The sequence below is a fragment of the Sus scrofa genome, chromosome X (genome assembly GCF_000003025.6).
Source record: "Sus scrofa isolate TJ Tabasco breed Duroc chromosome X, Sscrofa11.1, whole genome shotgun sequence".
Classification (NCBI taxonomy): domain Eukaryota; kingdom Metazoa; phylum Chordata; class Mammalia; order Artiodactyla; family Suidae; genus Sus; species Sus scrofa.
In genome coordinates, this window is record NC_010461.5 from 87,592,435 (window position 1) to 87,607,883 (window position 15,449).

The 15,449-nt window shown below is 35.5% G+C and overlaps 1 protein-coding gene across 12 annotated transcripts in view; it reads right to left on the bottom strand.

Moving 5' to 3' along the window:
• Nucleotides 1-15,449, bottom strand: part of NUP62CL (nucleoporin 62 C-terminal like) — a 79,641-nt gene that overhangs the window by 13,779 nt on the left and 50,413 nt on the right. For all 12 annotated transcript variants that reach the window (XM_013983760.2, XM_013983740.2, XM_013983737.2 and 9 more), the window contains one exon: nt 8,566-8,632. In XM_013983760.2, coding sequence (XP_013839214.1) covers nt 8,566-8,632 — 67 coding nt within the window. The remainder of the gene's footprint in view (nt 1-8,565; nt 8,633-15,449) is intronic.

Genomic DNA, 15,449 nt, shown 5'->3' on the forward strand with positions numbered 1-15,449 from the left:
ATCTAATTTTGCAGATGTATTGAGTTTATTTCAAATCTGGATTTACATATAGAAAGGAAGTTTGGGAAGAGGAGCTCTGAGAATGTTAACTATCACATACTCTTTCCTAACAGGAGCTGAAGACTTGATCATTTTTAATCTTAGTACCCTAATCTAACCTACAACAAAGTCCTTAGGATCAAGGAACAATGGTGTGACAATAAATCTATTTCATCTGTAAAGGGGAGCAGAGATGAAGGGGCAGCTCATTAAACAATGGGAAGACATAAAATACCTTTCACTTAACTGCAGTGGGAAGAAGCAAGTAAGTACCTGTTTCTGTTGAGCTTAAGAGACCCTTTTAAAGTGTTTCTTTGTGTTGTTGCCACATCTCTGATCAAGATCAAGAGCATTCACCTCTCAAGTTTCTGAAGTGAAACATTATACTCCAGAACACACAGATGACCTCATTGATCAACTGATGTCACCAAGATTTCCCAAAGAATTTTTGAAAAAAGAAGAGGTAAAAGAAACCACCTCAATCAGTAAAGCAGATTCTATTCTAGAAGATGAAATAGGAAGAAGACACATTAATTGGAATTCAAACGTATCTTTTGGCATCTTGGCATTAGATACACTTTAGATATGAAGCAGCTGAAAGTAATTAATAAAAATATTTTAGGTGTTCCCTGGTGACTCAGTGGGATCTGGCATTGCCACTGCTGTGGCTCAGGTGGCTGCTGTGGTGCGAGTTCGATCCCTGGCCCAGGAACTTCTGCATGCCATGAGTGTGGCCAAAAAAAAAAAAAAAAAAAAAAAAATTAAAGCACTTCTTGTCTGGACCAAAGTTTCTTAACTATAGTTAATAACACTGTATTGCCTATTGAAAGATGCTAAGAGTAGATCTTAAAAGTTCTCAAGAAAAAAATTCTAACTATGTAATAAGGTGACAGATGTTAACTAGACTTATGGGGCAATCATTTGGCAATGCATACAAATACTGAATCATTGTGTTGTACACCTAAATCTAATGCAATGCTGTATGTCCAATACACCTCAATTTAACAAAAAAGAAAAAAGAAAAAGATGCCCATCCTTGAAAAAAGATCTATTTTAAAATAATCTTTCAAACAATAAACATTAACTTTGGGTAAAAATGAAATATGATTATGACATATCACAAAAAGTTGCTTCTCTAAAATAATCCTGAAGGCATTTTATGTAAGTTAGTAGCATCACACTAGATGACTAAGTATGTTTTATGTCAAAAATAAATAAATAAGGTGTTCATAGGCCAGTGTTAGTAGGACTATATTTTAGAAATATCACAGTTTCTTACAGCATTTCTAGGTATGCTAAGGATTATTCTCTTTCTGCCATAAATAGCTGGCTAAATGTTGTGAGCAGATATTAAATAATTATGGCAGTCTAACCCATAAGAGACTGCAATGATTACAGATGAAATATATTTTAGTCATGTACCTTTGGGACACTTCGTAAGAGAAGCAAATGTGATGACAATATTTAAGGAACTTTCAAATAATGACAAGTATAAGATTTTCCACCGCCCATCTTTCCACCTTTATTATGGTGTTTGATAAATATATATATTTTTTTTTGTCTTTTTGCTATTTCTTGGGCTGCTCCCGCAGCATATGGAGATTCCCAGGCTAGGGGTTTAATCGGAGCCATAGCCACCAGCCTACACCAGAGCCACAGCAACGCGGGACCTGAGCCGCGTCTGCAACCTGCACCACAGCTCACAGCAACGGCAACGCTGGATCATCAACCCACTGAGCAAGGGCAGGGACCGAACCCGCAACGTCATGGTTCCTAGTTGGATTCGTTAACCACTGCGCCACGACAGGAACTCTTGTTTGATAAATATTAACAGATATGACAAGGTTTGGTATATGAAGAAACCAAAAATGCCTTTCCTTCAGGCCTATCTCCCCCCCTCTAAAAGAAGTAGCTCCATATATTTTAAATGAGTAACAAATTGGCTCAGATTGATTGCCAACCCTGTCATAAGTGGTCCCAGCAGAGCTGGAGTTGCCGCAGTTTCAGTGAATGCCAACTGAGAAGACAGATGTGTGACTACAGCATTGCCATCAAGCCAACCTCGAAATAATGCCATAAATTTGTACAAAGAGAAAGATAACAGAGGGAACTACTATATGACTATAGTTACTATTAACTCTCAATTAGCTATATTAATCATGAGGAAAAGCAGCATAGAAAATGTTAAAAAAAATGAAAAAGTATCAAATTTGAAAACTGGCCAATACCAGCACATGTTCAGATGCTCTCATTCAATACTCTTATGGCTTATCTCTTTCTAGTTCAGTTCCATCATAGTTCTATGTAGATTACAGGAAGAAAGGGGCCTGGTTCTTTATTTACTCATAGATATTGAAAAATTTACTGAATATGGTGTAATATTTTAACATACTTAAAGTGTAATGTATGATTTTCAAACCACCTTTAAAAACAAGTTGATTTTTAACTTAAATACATGATCTTATTAGCATTAATAGTTGTTTTATACCAGAAAAAAACTGTACTGTCATTAAAGATATCAAATCATAAAAATGTTTCCCAGAAACCTTTCAAAATACAGATTTCAGCTTTAAAATCATTGTTTTAAAAAAAATCTTAGAGATTTCTCTTTGGTAAACAAATTATATTATTTCTATTGCTAAAATAACAGATGTATTAGTTTTTCTATAAGTATTATTTAGAATGTGAATAAAGAGACTCATTGATAAGTTTAACCTTAAAACTTCTCAGTCCACAACATAGAGAACAGACTTGTGGTTGCCAAGGGGGAGGGGTTTGAGGGAGGGAAGGAATGGGAGGATGGAGTTAGCAGATATAAGCTAATATATAAAGAATAGATAAACAAGGTCCTACTGAACAGCACAGGGAACTATATTCAATGTCTTGTGATAAACCATAATGGAAAAATTATATATATATAATTTTGTTGCACAGCAACAAAATTAACACAATATTGTAAGTCAGAAATTACAATATTGCACAGCAGAAATTAACACAATATTGTAAGTCAACTATACTTAGACTTGTAGTTGCCAAGGGGGAGGGGGAGGGAGTGGGATGGATTGGGAGCTTGTGGTTAATAGATGCAGACTATTGCCTTTGGGATGGACTAACAATGAGACCCTTCTGTATAGCACTGGGAACTATGTCTAGTCACTTATGATGGAGCATGACAATGTGAGAAAATAGAATGGGTCACCACGCTGTACAGTAGCAAAAAAAAAAAAAATGTATTGGGGAAATAACAATTGATTACAATTTAAAAAAATTAAAACAAACAACTTAGTCCACAGATCATTTCAGCAGACATGATCCCATTAATTATTAAAAAGCAAAATAAACCACCACCACCAACAACAAAAACCTTCTCTTAGCATAAATTCTGCCACTCTCCATTCCTTGATCATGTCATTTGCTGATGTGAAAAGGAAAGCTTCCTTGGGTGGGAATAGTAAAAAGGAGCACACAGTATCAAGAATTACCAGACTTTTTCCATTATCATGGCCTCCTTTGTCTCATTTGGGAACCTCTGTGAACTCTCATTGCCCCTCCAGCTGAATTGAACAGAAAAGTAACTCCAAGTAATCATTACTCTCCATTGTCTTACTCTTCTTACCCTGTGTCCACTGAGAACTTTACCCAAACATCTAGAACTTACATCCCATCCAAGTATCACCATTATCATACTTTCAAAACTCTTGTTCTCTACGGTTAGGTACATGACTAAGATTTGTTTTTATATCCAGTAATGCCTACGTTAGAATTGTTTTAAGGGCATACCAGTAGAAAAAAAACACTGTTGTGATAATTAGGAAATTTGGATTCTGGTCCTAGCTCTGCCACTAATTAACTGTGTGCTCTTAGGGAAGTCATTTAACCTCTCTGAACTGCAGTTTCTTCATTTACATAATAAAGTAAGTTCTTTGTAGTGCTAACAACCTTAATTTTATTAGTAGGAAAACACTGGCTGAGAGCCTTGAGATTTCATTTATGACAAAGAGGATCCCAGCCAAGAGAAAAAAAAAAAATCACCATAATCTTTCTTTACCTAATTACATTTTGACATCCCCCAAAACTCCATCCAAAAAGCATTGCTCATTGTAGGAAAATATGCATCAGACAGGAATACAACTGAGTGAAATTTTGTATAATCTCATTGCACAGTGTTTTCTGGCCACTTACATTCTCCCACATCTCAGCTGTTCCAACATCACTAAATAGTTTTCAATGATAATCTACCTGGAACTACCTTCTCCAGGCCCAATTTAATAGCTACCTTTTGAAATCTAAGACCCTTCTTGTCTTTCTCCCCACCCCCACTTCTATATGCAGTAAACCCTGACAACCGGTTCTGTTACTATCATTTACTGACCACTGACCATGGGCCAGGCACCACTCAAGGAAAGTTCAATGTCACTTCTTTTAATCCTTACAAAAGCCCTAAAAGGTAAATATTACCCTCCATTTAGAGAGAGATTAAGTAACAATTAAGGTCACACAACTATTAAGTGGTAACACCTTGACTTGAATCCATATCTGACTCCGAAACCTCTTCCCATCAGGTAATTTGTACTAAAGCAATATAGAACTTAACCTCCCTCTAATTAGATTCAAAACACAATTTAGAGAAAAGGAAGTAAAGATGGATAATGATGATATAGGTTATGTGTAGAATGGAAAAAGAAGTAGTTCATGGCTGATGACCTCTATTAATGCAGAGAATAAGGAATCTATAAAGCCAAATAAGATTTGTATTATTTTCATACCACATCTTTAAAAATAGTAACTCTGATTGGCTAACTAGCCCCCATTTGTCTTAATTACTGAAGTCTCATTATATTCCATATTTAGGCAAAAGTCCCTAAAACTCAGTTCCCACCATTTTTAATTTTAAATCGGTAGAAAAGTTGAGAGAAAAGTAAGAATCATAAACTCGTATACCTTTTCCTACATTAAGCCACTGTTACCATATTGCCACAAATTGTTCCTTCTCTTTCTCTTCACAAATGGTTTTGGCTGAGCCACTTGAAGTAAAACTAGAAACATGACACTACTCTAAATAATGTAGCATAGAGCTTATAAGAATAAAACTATTTTCCTACATAACCGCAATAACACACATAAGAAAATTTTAAAATTCCTTAATATTTAATGTATAGTCCATATTCAATTTCCCCAATTGTTCTAAAGGTCTTCTTGATTTTGATCCAGTATCTAATCAAAGTTTTTTTTTTTTTTGGTCTTTTTGTCTTTTTAGGGCCACACCCCCTGCATATGGAGGTTCCCAGGATAGGGGTTTAATCAGAATTGTAGCCACTGACCTACATCAGAGCCACAGCAATGCGGGATCTGAGCTGCATCTGTGAACTACACCACAGCTCACGGCAACACCAGATCCTTAACCCACTGAGCGAGGCCAGGGATCGAACCTGCATCCTCATGGATGCTAGTTGGTCTTGCTAACTGCTGAGCCATGATGGGAACTCCTAATCAAAGTTAATATGGTAGACTTGATTGTTATATTTCTTTTAATCTACAACAATCCCCTTAATTTTTTGTTTTGAATTTTTTTTGTTTCCCATGACTGATTTTTCAAGAGTCAAAGCCAATTATCTTTCAGAATGTCTCACATGTAGACTGCCTGATTCTTGTGACTTGATTCAGTTAAACATTTTTGGTAAGAATACTACATATGGGATACTGTGCACTTCTCATGTCAGATCAAGAGACACACAATAATAAGTTATCCCACTATTGGTGATATTAAATTTGATCACAATTAAAGTGGTACTCATCAGATAGCTCTGTTCTAAAGGCACATTTTCTCTTTTGTAATTCTTAAGTAATCTGTAGACTGGTATTTTTGAGACCATGCAAATACTTTGTTCCCCAACAATCTTAAACTCAATGGTTTTAGCATTCCTTGATGACGCTTGCCTGAATCAATCATTAAGCTGAGGCTACAAAATTGTGACTTTCCCATTAAACTGTACAATTAAACTGAGTGTATAATCACTTATATCTGGAATCTAATATATGGCACAAATGAAACTTTCCATAGGAAAGAAGCTCATGCACTTGGAGAACAGACTTGTGGTTGCCAAGGGGGAGGGGGAGGGAGTGGGATGGACTGGGAATCTGGGGTTAATAGATGCAAACTATTGCATTTGGAGTGGATATGCAATGAGATCCTGCTGTATAGCACAGGGAACTATATTCAGTCACCTGTGATGGAACATGATGGAGGATAATGTGAGAAAAAGAATTAATAAAGAAATATATATATGACTGGGTCACTTTAAAGTAGAAATTAACAGAACAATGTAAATCAACTATAATGGAAAAAATAAAAATCATAAAATAAAAAATGACTGTATATAAATTAATGTAATTAAAATGAAGCATAAAAGTTATACCTAAATAAAACTCAAAAACAATAACTCTCTATTTGGTCCATTTCCTGCTATTATATTTTTTCTGCCAAGAAATGACTAACAGTTAAAATATTTTATAAATGAGACAGGATATTCAGGATCAGGGAAAGCTTAGTAAAAGCGATCCATTGAAAACGCTTTTAACAGTAGTTCTCTAATTCTGGCATGCTTCTATAAAGACTTTTCCTTGCACCTCCCATTTCTCTCTCTCTCTCTTTAGAGTATCACTGCAGACTCATGAATTTTTTTCTCCCTCAATGTATTATCATCCATCATTGTCATTCTTTTTGATGTTGAAACCTGATTTGGCCAGTAGAAGCCCATTAAAGCACAATCTTGTGTCCTGATATAATTTCATTAGCCTTTGAACAATCTCTGTTTTCTGGCATAAAAAGTACCAAACTTAACTCTTTCCTTGACTAAGACCTGAGAGCAGGTATTTCTCCAAGAAGTCTTGGTTCCTTTTAATGGTAATGGTATTTAGAAACCAAGATCTTGGTGCTAGATGTGCTCACTGCTATCAGGGTGTGTCATTGCTTCTTGGCCCTTTCCATGTACAGAAAATAGGGAATAGGAATTCATACTGATATTTCCAATTCAAATTTATAATACAAGTATAAAAGAGGGAAAGAAAAATATATCATCTTTCAATGAAAATCTTGGTTTCTATTATCATTAATATATTTGTGCATTTTCTTTATACTATAAAATATATGAAATAGCATCATTATTATACCATGTTTATATAATTATAGTATAATTCTGAAACTAACAATAAAATTTTTAAGAAAGCTTAAGATTTCTTTTTTTTTATGTCCACACCTGCAGCATATTGAAGTTCCCAGGCCAGATACTGAATCTCAGCCACAGCTATGACTTATGCCATGGGTGCAGCAACGCTGGATCCTTAACCCATTGTGCTTGGCCACAGATTGAACCTGTGCCACCAAAGAGACAATATCAGATCCCCAACCTGTTGCACCACAGCAGCAACTCCAGCTTAAGATTTCTTTGCACTTCTTTTTATCACTAAGATTACATCCTAAAGATTAGAGATGATATTTATGGAGGTCTTTTACTTACTGAGTTAATGTTTTCTAGCTTTGTGTATAGAGGTTTTAAATATATTTAATTGGCTTTAATCCTAGGTACTAATGTTTTCTGATGCTATTTTAAATGGTGTATTTTAAATGTTATTTTTTCATTTGTTTAATGCTGGAATGTAGAGACAGAGGTGATTTTTGCATATTGACCCTTAATTCATTAACTTTATTATATTCATTTATTAAATTAGTTTGGCTATTAAAAAAGAATAAAATCTGAATCAAATCAAATAAAATTTAGCTTTGAAGGCAATTTGAATAAAAAGATTACATTCTAGCAAGGATGCACCATCAAGAACACTATGTTCAAAGGAGGGAGAGAGTGGGACAGACTGGGAGTTTGTCAGCATTAGTAGATGCAAACTATTACATTTAGAATGGATAGTACAGGAAACTATATCCAATCTCCTGGGATAGACCATGATGATAGATAATATAAGGAATGTATAAATATGTATGACTGGGTCACTTTGCTGTGCAGCAGAAATTGGCATAACATTGTAAATCAACTATACATTAATAAAAAATTTAAAAATTTTTTAAAAACTTTGTTCAAAAGTTATTTGAACTGCATGATTTTGTTATAAGTTAGTTACACAGGTTTGTTTGGTTTCATTTTGTATTCAGTTTTAGCATTTGTCTTTTTCCTATTATTTTTGGCTTAATTTTAATTTTTGAGTATTTAACTTTTAAATGGCCCAAAAGTCAAAATTATATAAAAAGGTATAAACAAAGAAGTCCTGTTTTATAGCCCTATCTCTTCCATTCCCTTCCTAAACACTCATCATTTTTATTCATTTCTAGTTATCTGCATTTCATTTTATAAAAATAAGCAATTAGAGTTCTTCAGGATTAATACAGATACACCATGTGTTAAATTTAACAACACCCCTACAACTGAGCTTTTATTTGAGTGCGGTCTTGGTGCTGACTTGTATCACATTTTCTACCTGCAATGCAGATAATTTGATGTACAAATAAACTCTTACCTGATGTCTGATTAATCCATTGCAGAGAATCCATATGAGCATTCAGAATTTTGCAGATCTGCTGGAGCTAAAAACAAAAACAAGATTTTTAGATTATGATTATTCTGATATGGAAAACAAAAAATAAAAATAAAAAACTGAAATTTGGAAGTTATTTTCATTTCTTCTGGTAAGAAACTGCCTGAAAATGTGCTATGAGAATTGTGTGGGATTTTGCTATTTCATATTTGTAATGTTCATTACATCTATATATTAGTTCAATCTATTTTGTAACTGTTAAGAATTCAATTTCTACAATAAAAGCTGACTTCTATAGTACAAAAATAAAGAATATTAAGAGACATTTAATAAGAAATGCACATAAAATGTTTTTAAATATTACCTTCTGTTAACAAAAGCAACAATTTTTTAATTGAAGTATAATTGACATATATTAGTTTCAGGTGTATACAATAATATTTGTGTATATTGCGAAATGATCACCACATTAAGTCTAGTTAACATACACCAGTTACAAAAAATTTTTTTTCTTGTGATGGGGACTTTTCCAATCTATTCTCTTAGCAATTTTCAATAATGGATATTATTTACTATGGCCACATGACTTATTTATTTTTTTACTTATTTATTTTATAACTCGAAGTTTGTTCCTTTTGACCCTCTTCAGCCATTTTGCCCACCACCCTTTCCTGCCTCTGGCAACCACAAATCTGTTCTGTGTATCTATGAGCTTGGTTTAGTTTTAGTTTTTCAATTCCATTTATAAGTCAGATCATATAGCATTGGTCTTTGTCTGACTTATTTTACTCCACATAATGCCCACAAGGTCCATCCATGTTGTTCACAAATGGCATGATTACCAACTCAGCAATCTTTAATAAATGATAATACTCAGTTGTCAAGGGTGTGTGTGGAAAAGTAGGTATATTCATATAGAGCATATGGTACTATAAATTGACCTAGCTCTTAAAAATATAAATTTTTGCAATATATAGCAAAGTCTTAAAATATTCATACTTTGTAATGCAGTATATTATAGTTATAATTTATAATTACATTATATTTATAATTATATTTCTGGAAATCTATCCAGAGAAAATACTGAAATCTAAACATCATTACAGGTTAAATTTATAATGATAAAAAATTTGAAACAATATCTATCCCAATTTAAAAAATGATTAGATATGTTATGGCAAAATCACCTCTAATGAAATTTTATAGAGTCATTAAAACCATATTTTCAAGGAATGGCTAAAATTTTAGGAAAATATCATGAAAGAACATTGAGTGAAGACACAATCCAAAACTTTATACAGGCATGTTTCCGATGCTATTTAAAAGAAAATAAGCATTCTTACTGGCAGAGCAAAAAATTACTTAGAAGAAATACACTAATGTATGGCACAAATGAACCTATCTACAGAAAAGAAACACAGTCATGGACATGGAGAACAGACTTGTGGTTGCCAAGAGGGAGGGGGAAGGAGAGGGATGGACTGGGAGTTTGGGGTTAGTAGATGCAAACTTTTGCATTTGGAGTGGATAAGCAATGAGATTCTGCTGTATAGCACAGGGAATTATATCTAGTCATTTGTGATGGAACATGATGGAGGATAATGTGAAAAAAAAGAATGTATATGGATGTATGGTAGGTCACTTTGCTGTGCAGCAGAAATTGATAGAACATTGTAAATCAATTGCGATAAAAATTTTTTTTAAAAGAAATATACTCATCTATTCTAATATATTGGCAGAGTACTAGTACCATAGGTGATTTAGTTTTCTTTACAGATTGCCATATTTTCCAAGCTTAATACATTGAATAAGTATATATATTAACTTTATAATAACAAATGCTAAATCTTTTAAAAATTTTAGAACACTTTTGACAAATATTCTGGCAAAGTCCAGGATAATATTGAAAACAAGAAGAAATGAAAATGTTGCCACACTTTACAAAACAGTGTATAATAAAAACAGCAAATTTAGTGATTTTAATATAACAAACAGAAGCATAATTTGTAGTAGGAAGAATGAATTTTTGTAAAAAATATGTGACTGAATATCATATGCCATAATATGGACTTGCTATTAAGTCCACATTTTAAAATATTGCGTGGTCTTTCCTATTTCCCCTCCAAAATGGTAAAAATAAACAGGTGAATCTCGTCATTGTGAATATCCTGGAACATACTGAGTATTTTTCTACGCTGGCGAATGGCCCACAATAACAAAGGTTTGTTGATCTGGTTACAATTAATTATCTACAAGAATATTACTGTTCAGCAAATGTTTCCTCTGCTTCCTGTCCAATAATTTATGCTATCTGAGAAAAGAAATGAATTGTTGCTGATCTCTTGCTTCGTCCTGCTATCAAGAAGCAATTATCCTTTAATTCACCCATCTTAAACATCTCAATCACACTTGCCAGAAAAATTAAAAATAAAAGACTCAAATCATTTACTCTCCTCTACTAAAATAAAATAAAACAATCCAAGGCCAAGTAGAGAAAGAGGATAAGGTTACAGTCTCTATTTACTTACTCTGTTCAGAACATTTGTCTTATATTAATTCAGCACAGAGAAACTAGACATGTCTAAATCTGCATGTATTTATCTATGCATCAAAGATCCAAGACAAAGAACAATTTTGGATTTTAGAATCACAATGGTGAGCTAATATTTCACTAAAAAGAAAATCTATATTGTCAATTCTTGATCATCAGCATGAACACAGAAAGACGGTAGCATGTACATGTAGTCTCAGACTAATTTTCATTTGTCTCTGTTGAATTTTAGATTCACCCAAAGTAGAGAATGACATTATTTTTATAGCTAGAGGGGACTTCAAGATCATTTAGTCCACTTTGACATTCTGCAAAAGGAGCTAAGACCCAGAGAGATTAAATGACTTAAAATAAAATTCTAATGCTTCCTCAACTATACAATGCTATCTAATTCTAATTTTAAAAGCTAGTAATACATATATAAAGAACTGTCTATATATAGTAGGACAAAAAGCTTACTAAAGATAATCACTATTATATATATATATATATATATATATATGATTCATATATATATATGATTCATTTTCACCTACTCTGATCCTGGCCTCATTCCTAATTATAATCATCTGATAGAAAGTACAATGGGATCTCCCACAGTGGGAAATTCCTCTTACCACTACTGCCATGGGGTGGGAGTAGTGAAAAGGAAGACTCCATTTCACTGCTAAGACAATAGGGAAAGGCAGAAGAAATAAGCTCCTTAGAGTATAAATAAAGGAAAAATGCCCAATCAAAACACCTCAACTTATCAAATTAATTCAAAACACCTCAACCCTGTAATTGGAGCCTTGAATGTATTTTCTCATGTTATGACAGATTTGCATTATGAGTTAACTAGGATTCCATAAGGCATGCAGGAACCTAATAACCATACTTAAAGTTTCTATGGAAAAATATATTCTAGGAGAAGGATCAAGATGGCAGAGGAGTAACACATTGCACTCACCTTCTCCCACAAACACATCAAAAAAACACATCTATATGTAGGATGATTCTCACAGAATGTGTACTGCACACTGGCAAAAGAACTTAAACCACCAAAAAGGGCAAGAAATCCTCCACATAAATGGGTAAAATGAAAGGGAAAAAAATACAGAGAAAAGGAATCAGGATAGGACTAGCACTCCTGAGAGGAAGCTATTAAAGAGAAAAGGAACCAAAACCTAGGAAGCCACCTTATTGACAGGGTGATCAGCCGAGACAGAGGGACGTCAAAATCTCCAAGTAAAGCACAGCAGCTAGACTGAGGAGGCCAAAGCAGAGTGACAGCCTCACAGATCATCTGCAGCACCGCCCCAGACACCACAGCTTGAGATGCTCGGGTGGGGGCTGGGCACTGAGACTCAGGCTCTAGAGGTCAGTTCCAGGGAGAGGACTAGGATTGACTTTGTAAAGAGAGCCGGAGGGGCTAAGGAGCAGTGTGCCACAGGTTGGAGAGTGGAACGCCCCAGCCGAGGGAACCTGGGAGGAGGTCTGGGCCCTCAGGAGAAGCAAGCATCATTGTTGGGGAGGGCGAGAGAAGGAGGGGCAAACCACCATAGGTATCTCTTTCCCTGCACAGACGTGGACTCTCAGAGGGCAGGGAGCCTCTGGTGCTGTCTACAGGTAGCAAGAAGCCACTTATTTGGGCTACAGGAGACCAGGCACCTCTTGAGGGTGCTGCAGTCAGCCAGACACCTCTTGTGTGGGCTAAGGGCAGCAGGGGGCTAAGTGCGATGTGGAACCTCTTGCACAATCTACAGGTGGTGGAGATAAACCACGGCAGTCATCTCAGAAACCAGAGGAGGGCATGGCTTGCCACCACTAGGAGTCTGTAAACAGGCTCCACCTGCAGCTGCAGTCACCTTAGAGGTCGGCAAAAAAAAGAGAGAATTGCAACTGAGCACCACCTATTGTTGCTTTCACTCCCCTGGGATCACACCCTCCCTTCTGCTGCTGCCACTGTCAAATGCTCTGGGGGGTGCCTACGCATGCCTGATCACTGTCACTTCCCAGGACCCTGCAGCTAGAAGTAGCCTGTGCAGCACCTCCTGCATGGCTAAGTGGAGTGGGGTGCTTCTTGTGTGGTCCATAGATGGTGGGGGAAAACCACCACAGTTATCTCTGACTCCACAGGTGGGCATGGCCCACCACCACTAGGGGTGCATGAACAGACACCACTTGAGGCCCCAATCACCCCAGAGGGCACCACAAAGGAGAACGCTGTAAGCAAACATCACCCATTATTGCTCTCACTCCCCTGGGTACTCTAACACCCTGCCCCTGCCACTGCCAAATGCTTCAGGCACTGCCTAAATCTGCCTGAGATTCATTACCACTTCCCAGGACCATGCAACTCGGAATAGCCTGTGCTACCTTCCTTCAGGTCCTTGCTACTGTCAAGAGCCCAGCAACCAGGCACTGACTACTAGCCCTATGCATTGCCTCCTTCTCCCTGGAAACACACTCAGCACCCTATCAAGAGGATAACCACCTGCTGGGACTGAAAGAAGAGACAGAAAATATCCAAACTTCCACACCAAAAATAAGTAGTAACCCTCCACAAAATACAAAGGGGTGCTCTTGCATAGAACTAGCCCTCAAGACTCAAGTAGTGGGTTTTGCTAAACTCACAGAAAAAGGAAAATATAACCGAAATGAAGAAGCTCAGGAACCATTCCCAGTTAAAAGAACAGGAGAATTAACCTGAAGCAACAAACAGACCTCTGCAGCCTAATAGACACTAAGTTCAAAAGGGAGGTAGTGAAAACAGTGAAGGATTTAGGGGTGAATATGAAGGACTTAAGAGCAGATATAAACAGTAACACAGATTACTTTAGAAAGTAACTAGAAACTATAAGGAGGAACCAAGAAAAATTAGAAAATTCATTTGCAGAGATTCAAACTGAGCTAAAGGCACTAAAGAGCAGAATGAATAATGCAGAGGAACGAATTAGTGACTTGGAAGAAAGAATAACGGAAATCGCCTGATCAGGACAGCAAACAGAAAACCAAATGAAAAAACATGAAAGCAATATAAGACATCTATAAGATAATATAAAGTGGGCCAATTTACGCATAATAGGGATTCCAGAAGGAGAAGAAAAAGAAAAGGGGATTGAAAATATATTTGAAGAAATTATGTCTGAAAACTTTGCAAATCTAAAGAAAACAGATATGAAGATACAGGAAGCACAGAGGGCCCCAAACAAGTTGAACCCAAACAAGCTCATACCAAGACATATTATAATAAAAATGGCAGAAGTTAAAGATAAAGAGAGGATTCTAAAGGTAGCAAGATAAACATAAAGCGTTAATTAAAGTAAACCCCAATAAGGCTATCAGCGGATTTCTCTACAGAAACACTACAGGTCAGAAGAGAGTGGCGAGATATATCCAAAGTTCTAAAAGGGAAAAATCTGCAGCCTGGAATACTCCACCAAGCAAGAATATTGTTTAAATTAGAAGGAGAAATAAAGAATTTCTCCAACAAACAAAAACTAAAAGAGTACAGCAATACTAAATCCATTCTAAAAGAAATACTGAAAGGGCTTCTCTAAATAAAAAAGAACTAAAAAGAAATAGTATGGAGGAAATCACAATTGGAAAGCAATCACTTAAATAAGCCAGTTTACAGATTTAAAAGGAAAAAAAAACCCTATTGTAAAAGTGATGATAAACACAAGGAACAGCAAAAGGACAAATATGAAGATATTAAAAAAGGACTTCAAAACCATAAAATGTGGGGAAGGAAAGTAAGAAAATCTAGACTCTTTTTTTAGAATGTGTTTGAGCCTATAGGACTACCAGGCTAAAGCAAGCAGGGGTTAACATACTTGAAAAACAGCACAACCACAAATCAAAACCAAACATTACATCCATGAAATTAAAAAGAAGAGGACATAAGCATAAAATAGAAGGAAATCATCAAACCAAAAAAAAGAAAGGAACAAAGGAGAAACAGATTCAACTGGAAAACAAACTTTAAAATGGCAATAAGTAAATATCTATCAATAATCACCTTAAATGTCAATGGACTGAATGCTTCAATCAAAAGACACAGAGTGGCAGATTGGCTAGAAAAGCAAGAGCCTACAATATGCTGTCTACAAGAGACTCACCTTAGGGCAAAGGATACATATAGATTGAAAGTGAGGGGATGGGAAAAGATATTTCAAGCCAATGGAAAAGATAGGAAAGCAGAGCATTGCAATAATCATATTAGACAAAAGATACTTTAAAACAAAGTCCATAAAGAAAAAGAAGTATACTATTTAATGATAAAAGGATCCATTCAAGAAGAGGATATAACAATCGCCAATATATATGCCCC